Source organism: Entamoeba invadens, assembly GCF_000330505.1.
Source record: "Entamoeba invadens IP1 unplaced genomic scaffold scaff_1105074724705, whole genome shotgun sequence".
NCBI lineage: Eukaryota > Evosea > Mastigamoebida > Endamoebidae > Entamoeba > Entamoeba invadens.
Window position 1 is genome coordinate 86,569 of NW_004443520.1, and position 8,994 is coordinate 95,562.

At 28.9% G+C, this 8,994-nt stretch overlaps 2 protein-coding genes across 2 annotated transcripts; one reads left to right on the top strand and one right to left on the bottom strand.

Annotated features, from left to right (window-relative positions):
• Positions 1-1,400: 1,400 nt before the first annotated feature.
• EIN_232660 (protein serine/threonine kinase, putative) lies at positions 1,401-6,797 on the top strand (the record flags this gene model as incomplete). The annotated part of the gene is made up of 2 exons (XM_004258509.1): positions 1,401-5,501; positions 5,574-6,797. The coding sequence occupies 2 exons, from the start codon at positions 1,401-1,403 to the stop codon at positions 6,795-6,797; spliced, it is 5,325 nt and encodes a 1,774-aa protein (XP_004258557.1).
• A 490-nt stretch (positions 6,798-7,287) lies between these two features.
• EIN_232670 (hypothetical protein) lies at positions 7,288-7,719 on the bottom strand (the record flags this gene model as incomplete). The annotated part of the gene is made up of 1 exon (XM_004258510.1): positions 7,288-7,719. One exon carries the CDS (start codon positions 7,717-7,719, stop codon positions 7,288-7,290), a length of 432 nt encoding a protein of 143 aa, XP_004258558.1.
• Positions 7,720-8,994: the final 1,275 nt, after the last annotated feature.

An 8,994-nucleotide genomic window follows, 5' to 3' on the forward strand; every position in this document is an offset into this window, starting at 1 on the left:
AAAAAATCCATCCCAATTGTTTCGGTTTAATGGTTTACCTAATGCCCGATGTTTAGACAAAATTAAAACTATTTTTTGTCCACCAGATAACTTTTGAGACCAGATAACGTTAAAAGACTGACTCTAGTATAATACTTTTTTAATTAAGTCATTGCGTCGTCATCCACAATTATTATACAGCAACTTTTTGTTAATAATATATACAATTGTTATCAATTTATTATTTTATTTTTACTTGCTTATCATGATATTTTTTCATCTCACAACACACAAAATCAAACCATTGTATTTCTATAACATTACAACAATTATGATTGTTGTTATTTTAAAGAAATACATTACAACAAAAGCAAAATAAAGACTAATTTGATTGTTACTTGTTGATGATTTTATAAAAATTCAAAAAATTTACTGTTTATTTTAAACTTCTATTAAAAATATAATACAATTTAAATAAAACATTAAAACTTTTAAACTTTTAAATGTGTAACTACATACTAACAACGAAAAGAATTCCACCAAATTAAATAATATGTATTTGTTTAGGCATAATAGAATTTTGGATTGAAATTAAAACAGATATATACATTAAATATATTAAATTTGTTGTCCAATAGTTTATGACAAAATTGTACAACAACTCAAATCAATTTAATTTAAAATTAAAAATGTAAATTTTGTCAAATTTTTAATACTGATGTTTTGGATACTATTTGTACCAAATAAATTTTTTCTTTACCATTTATTTCATTTTCTTTTTTCAGGTATTATGAATATAGTTAATTATGGTTTATTTTTATAATAATTTTTACAACCTTTATATAGTTGTTAAACTATGGATATACTAAACATAATTTTTTAAATGAGTATAGTTTGTTTTATAGTAAAACGACGAATATTTAATTTTAAATAGTTAAAGTGAGTTACTTTATGCCAAGGTGAGTTAATAGCCAATACTGATAAATATTTTTTGTCGTTTTAATTATAAAAAGATATACAATATTATTATTTATAACTTATAAAATAATTTAAGATTATAATAGTTTGATAATAAATAAACAATTTATATCGAAACCAAGATAAATTCATGTTATACGTTAAAAAAATAATATCGATATTTTGTTAAGCCAATTATAAAGAATGTATTATAAACAATATTATTTTAATTGAAAATATTAATACAATAATCATTATTTATTTATTTCGAATATATTCATGGTGTTATAAAACCCTTATTAAATTTGATTTATTATTAACAAAAAATTAATTATTATAAAATATAGTATATTATCTGTAGTTTAAAAAAACGACAACCACAATCTTTCAATTGTTATTAAAATAATTTATTTTCATTAAATAAATATTAAGATAACACAATCTAAATAAATCAAATATTGTTTATGGTTTATATCAATTTCCCACTATTTTTGATTTTATGTTTATTAAATAGAACTTTGTCCGTGGTGTGTAATTCTGGGCAGTATCAATCTGGCAATTCATGTTTTCCGTGTTCTCCTGGTACATTTTCAACTGGTTCAGTTACTAAATGCACTCCATGTAGTATGGGCTACTACAGCCGATATTCTGGTTCTGCTGTGTGTACACCTTGTCAAAGTGGGACTTATTCTTCAAGTAGTGGATCAATGACTTGTTCATCATGTAATGCTGGATATTACTCGGGCTCGGCTTCATCTTCTTGTAGACAATGTTCTGAGGGTACTTATTCGTCATATGGAGCGTCGACGTGCACCAGTTGTAGTGCTGGGACTTATTCTAGTTCTTCGGGCTCTTCTGTTTGTAAGAATTGTGACGCTGGTTCTTACTCAAGAAGTGGAGCTACGTCATGTTCCTTATGCCAACCGGGGACTTACTCAACTGGTGGATCTGTATCTTGTTCATATTGTCCTTCTGGATATTATTCTGCTTATTCTGGTTCGATTAGATGTGATGCATGTGAAGGTGGGACTTATTCAGCATACGGTGGATCAAACTCATGCACAACATGTCGTGCAGGGACATATTCAAATAAAGGAGCCTCCTCTTGTTCCCAATGTCCAACAGGGTCTTATTCTCCAGAAAGTAGTTCTCGGTGTATTTATTGTCCCCCAGGAACATATACAGACAAAGCCGGAAGTTCAACATGTTACGATTGTAAAGTCGGTTCTTATTCACAAGAAGGATTTTCTGTATGTCGAAATTGCACTTCGAATAGTTGTCAGACGTGTTCGTCAACTACTGGCGATTGCACCGGATGCAATCCTGGATTTTCATACGACGCTACAAATTATAAATGCACGGTCTGTCCCGCTTCTTATTACTCAATAGGAGGGAAATCAAAATGCTCAAAATGCCAAACAAATTATTACTCCATAATAGGATCTTCTGTGTGTCTGATGTGCCCAAGTACATGTGAAACGTGTGATCAAACCAATGGAAATTGTCTTACATGTTTAAATGGATTCACTTTAAAAGATGGAAAATGTGATACATGTGAGGCTGGCACATATTCATATAACGGCATTTGTTTATCATGTCCAGATTTGACTTATTCTGTGATGGGAAGTATTGAATGTGCAATTTGTGACTCTTCTTGCAAAAGTTGTGATAAAACAAATGGGTATTGCACTTCTTGTGAATCAGGAATGGGTATTTCGGATAAAAAATGTGCGAATTGCCCAGCCGGGTCTTTTAGTAATTCAAGTTTTCTATGCGAAGAATGTCCAATTGGGGCTTATTCATCAACTCAAAAAAGTTCAACTTGCATTTCATGCTCCGATGGTACTTATTCCAATATAAAAGGATCACAAAAATGTCAAAAATGTAATTTACTTTGTCGAAGTGCTTGTGATAAGTTGACTGGATATTGTACAAATTGTATAGATGGTACAGTGTTATCAAATGGCATTTGTATTGAATGCAAGGCTGGCACAAAATCGAACCAAACGACAAATGTATGTGAAACATGTCCTTCAGGTACTTATTCATTGGATCGCTCAACAGATTGTAAAAGTTGTGAAGAGATGAAATATTCCCTTTCGGGTGCTTCTTCTTGTTCAAGTTGTGATTCAAAATGTGACGGATGTACAGTCACAACTGGCGATTGCATCAATTGTATATCTGGATATGGTTTGTCTTCTGGAAAATGCACCATCTGTCCAGTGGGTACTTATTATCTTGATTCCTCATGTAAAAGTTGTGAAGCAATGAAGTACCAAAATACTGAAGGCCAAACTACTTGTACAAACTGTGACATTTCTTGTAAAAGTTGTGATGCAAAAAGTGGATATTGTTTAACATGTTTTGCTGGTTATGGGTTTAACAGTGGCATTTGTACACAATGTAATGACCTTACTTACTCTATTGGAGGAACTTCAAAGTGTTTGGACTGTTCCGATGAATGCAAAAGTTGTGACCCAATCAATGGCGCTTGCACTTCTTGTGAGCCGGGTAACAAAAAAGTTGGAGAGAGTTGCATCTCGTGTTCTTCAACAGGCAATTGCAATTCTTGTACCAATGAGACTTCTGATGGTGTTTGTACTTTATGTAAAGAAGGAACATTTTTGGATGAAAATCACAATTGTTTGCCTTGCAGTGATATCCATCTTAAATGTTCGACGTGTTCAAAAATGTCAAAGGAGTGTTTTTCCTGTTCAGATAATTTGATAACAAATGGAGAGATGTGTATTTCTTGTGAAGAAGGAAAAGTCAAAAGCACAGAAACAACATGTGTATATTCATATGAAGCGATTTCAAGGTGTCAAATAGCCGATTATATAAATAATGAACAAATCTGTTTAAAATGTTTTGCACCATATTGTGTATCAGAAAATAAAAAGATGTGCAATTTGGCGTATACAAATACAACATATTATAATAATGAATTATTTAACACTTCTATTAACATGAATGGATGCATTAATCAAATTGGAGAATTGTGTTACTTGTGTAAATGGGCGTATGTATTGATTGAAAATAAATGTCATAACTACAGTATTCCATGCATGAAATATTCTCATAATGGTTGTGACAAATGTTTATTTGATATTATTACAACAACTGGAGTGTGTACAAATGCAAAAGATTGCAAATATACATACAACAATAAAAACGAAACTACGTGTTTGTATTGTGATGATGACATTTTATGCGGCGAATCAAAAGAAAATTGTGTTGTGTCAAATAACAAATATTGTTATAAAAGTGTAAATAATTTTTACTCAACTTTAAGCGGTGATATTAAAGATTGTGTAAATTCAATTTGTGTGTTTTCAAATAGTATTTTAACAAATTTAAAATGTTCTGCTGACTATATTTTAAGTAATAATATTTGTGTACCAGATGTTGAATGTTTGAATATTACTGGAAGTACTTGTATTCATTGTTCAAAAAATCACCACATAACAGATGGAATATGTACATTGAATGATATTAATTGTGTAACTCAAAATGGTAATATTTGTATTACATGTGAAAATTCGATCAACATAAACGGGAAATGTGTTGATATTTCAACATTACAATGTTCTAATTTTGACAAAATATGTATTGAGTGTAAGTTTGGGTATTATAAAGATGTTGACGGCTGTAAAGAAAAGAGTTTGATATATTTGAATTGTGAAATTGTATCTTCATTAAATTCTAAGTGTCTTGAATGTGAAACTGGATTCATACTCAATAATAATTCCTGTGTAAAACAAGAAGAATCAAATCAAACAGAACTCAATTTTTCATATCCAAATTTATTAACTAAAAGTATATCAAAAAGTGAAGAACCGACTTATAGTAATTATTGTGAAGAAATTACTTCAAAAGGGTGTATTCGTTGTATGACAGGATATTATCTTTCAAATGGCAATTGCAAAGTCTGTGAATATCCGTGTGTTTTCTGTTCAAATCAGACGTATTGCACCAAATGTGATTCATATTCATATGCAGATAACAAAGGTGTTTGCACTGAAATTAATGTACTTGTATCTGTTTGTGAAGTATTGATGTCCACATATCGAGGGTGTGTAGTCTGCAAAGATGGGTTCATGAGGAACATAGATGGGACGTCGTGTATACCATGTGATGTTTCTTGTAAGACATGTACAAATGATGGAAATTGTATTCTTTGTAATGATTCATATTATCGAACTTCATCCACTTCATCAAAATATTGTTCTCCCCAAAGTGAGTTAATTGGATGTATAAATAAAACAACTGAAGGGTGTACGCAATGTGAAACTGGGTATTATTTATCATCGAATTTATGTTTAAATTGTGAGAGCAATTGTACACATTGTGAAGGAAAAAATGAGTGTATTTCATGTATAGATACAAATGTTTTGATAACAGGAAATTGTTTTCACTATTCTTATATTGACAATTGTGTTAAGTCTTTAGATAGCAAATGTTCAAAATGTAATGACCAGTTTAAATTGAGTGAAGACAAATTAAGTTGTATAGACTCAACCAATTATGGTGTTATCATAGGAATTCCAATTACTGTAGTTATTATTGTTATTATATTTATTATAATAATAATTATAGTAACAATAACTATTGTAATTAATCTCAAAGAAACTAAAAAGATGAAGAACGTCTGTGTATTTAAAATTAATCGTTCTAATATTTCAATGAGTGTTTTGGAAAACAATATTTTGACAAACAAACAGTCTCTAACATTCACAGATATTTCAGATACACTTCCAGTTGGATCTGAAAGTCGTGAATTGTTATGTCTTGGTAACAAAGGAAAAGGTATTTTAAAAATTCAAATGACAACACGTGGCGGGTGTGACAAATATTCGATACGAACAGAGCCGCAGTTAGTTACACTCAAAAAGGGTGAAGCGTGCGAATTTGAAGTCTTTTTAACACCATTTTGCACTATGAAATTGCACGATGAAATAATGATAGTGGCTATGGATATTGAAAAGGGTGAAATGTCATCAGTCCCAATTTCAATTACACTGACCACAGAGAACTCAACACGACTGGATTACGACGAGTTGATTGAAAATATTAAATTAGGAGAAGGATCTTTTGGAATCGTTTTCAAAGGGACTTATAGAGGAAATACAGTTGCTATTAAAAAGATGAAGCAAGCAACTTTAGACAAAGAAGAGAAAGCAAAACAAGAGTTTGAGAATGAAGTTTCTATGTTAGACAAATTTAGGAGTGATCACATCGTCCACTTCTATGGTGCCGTTTTTATACCAAATAAGATATGTATGGTCACCGAATTTGCTCAATTTGGAAGTATTGCAGATTTAATGAAAAAGAAGAGGAGTGAGCTCCCAAGAATGAAGACAAGAACTAAATTTATTTCAGAGTGTGCTAAAGGAATATTGTATTTACACTCAAATGGGATTTTACACAGAGATATTAAGCCAGATAATATTCTCGTATTCTCATTGGATTTAAATGAAAAAGTAAATGCTAAATTGACTGATTTTGGAAGTAGTAGAAACATCAACTTGTTGATGACTAACATGACCTTCACTAAAGGTATTGGAACTCCAGTCTATATGGCACCTGAAGTGTTACAAAAAGAAAAATATACTAAAGCGGCTGATATATACTCACTTGCTATCACCATGTATGAAGTATTTAGTTGGAAAGAAGCTTATAATAAAACTGAATTTAAGTTTCCTTGGAAAATAGCAGAGTTTGTTATTGGAAAAAATAGATTAAAAATAGCCGAGCCAATTCAAGAAGACCAATTTCTGCTTATTGAAAAATGTTGGTGCCACAACCACAAAAGTCGACCCAATGCCGAGAGTGTTGTACAACAGCTTGAAAATATAATGTAATAATATATTTTTGTTTGATATATTTTAAAGTTTTTTGATTTTTTGTTGATGGTTAAAAAATGAGTGTTAAACTCAAATTACACAAATGTGGATTTAACTCGAGAACCAGTTTAACTTTATTTAAAACTGTATCTACTTTTAAATAGGGCATATTCCCTGTTTATAACGTTCTGAATAATATTTGCTGAAAGAGTTAAATAAAATATTTGCAAAATATCAACTCAATTACTTATTTTATTAAAAAGATTTTTATAAACAATTAAATTATATAAATAATTGTTAGTGTGTTATGATTGTTGTTTTTAATTATAATATTATTACTTGTGACATATAAACAAAATAAAGTTAAACGTGTTTAATTAAAAAATTTATGGTAATTTTTTAAATTATAATTGTTTGTATTACTAGTTAGAATAATTATAAACTAATTTTTTATTTTTTTTAAAAGATAAAAACAACATTTAGATCAGAAAAATCCAAAACATATTATTTAATTGGGATTAAATGGGGCTTGGAAAAAATATTGTTGATTGTTTCCATTATTTCCAAAAACCGAATTGGCTCCAAGTTTATATGTGAACTCCTTTGGAAATTTGGATCTAGCTACATCCACTCCAAGTTTGTAAGTACCTGCTCTTAAAAAATTTTCTTTTTCTCTTTTAAAACCTTTGACAAAATCAATAGTCCCATAGTTTTCAAATCCTTCATAAAATTCACCTATAAATTTTTTACCTCCAAACTCGATTTCCGCTTTTGTGTAATTGTAATCCGCGGTCATCTTGAATAAAAACCGGATCGAATCATCATACAGATCAAATCCAGAGTTATCAATTCTAAACCCAATTGGGCAATCTTCAAGGAGTAAGTCATATTCAATTTCCTGAGATAATATTTCAAATACAAATAATGACAACAGTAACATTTAATAAATATCTGAGTTTTTAAGAGTTGATATATCAAATTAGATGTTAAATTGTTTTGTCAAAAAATAAAATTGATAGCTTGTTCAATAGAAATAACAATTTGAATTTAACAAAAAAACAAGATATTGGTACGTAAGTGTTATATTTTTTCATTGTTATAAAATATTAATTAAAATATTTTGTACAATTTTGTTTTCATAAAAACAATAACAACTTTTCAACTTGTTATTTCGACATCTTGTTGTTTTTATGTTTCTTTATTTTTTTATAAAAACTTTTGTTTATTATTTAATTTTACGTATTTTTGTTCATTTAATAATAACAACAACACGAAAATCACCATTTCTTTTGACCAATTTAAAAAACGTGTTATTCTCTAATTTGTTCGTTTGTATTATAATGAAGACAAAAATTTGAAAATGTTATTTTTACAATTTGTTTTTAAAACATGACAATTTAATTTTTAATTGTTTCATTTTTCAACTTATTAATCTTGTTATTTAAACCTCATTAGAACAAGCATTTCATTCAAATGGTTGTTTATTTTTTATTTTTTGCTGTTACTTATGCGATAGTAACACCCCTGAATTTTACTGTGTCTCAAAAAGGAGCTTGGGTTCAAAAAGCCAAAATTAAAAAATTGGTTCTTAATTACAATTTCACTTCAATACTTGAAGTTATTAATCCAAATGTATATGCTGCAAAATTGAACGTTACAGCAGAAAGATATGTTGGAGGTGAAAAACAAGACTCTCAATTGCTTGATCATTCTGATGTTGATTTTTCAAAAGAACCATATCAAAAAGTATTTCAAGTTGGTCCAACATACATTAATAAAGAAGGTACTTTTATCATTTATTACAATCTTCAGTATTTTTCTGGATCAACTTTTGACTATACCTGCAAAATGGCTTCTTATATTCCAAAATAATTGAATAATTCAGTGTTCGTTTTAATTTACAACAAGTTACTGTTCTCATTATAAATGTTAATAATACAGGGTGTTGTTTTTTTATTAATAATACAATTTTCAAATGAATTTAAACCCTTTTATATATAAAAATAATATTATTACATATTTAAACAGTGTAAAATCACTTTCAATAACAAAAGAGAAAAAACAATATTCACAATTACAATTTAAACTGAAATATATTTTTTTGTAATTTAAATTCGTTTGTTAATCTAGTGTGTAGTAGATTAAATTAAAACTGTTTTTTTTAAAAAAATATTTAAGAATTTTAATTTTTAATGAATATAACTATAAATTGTTT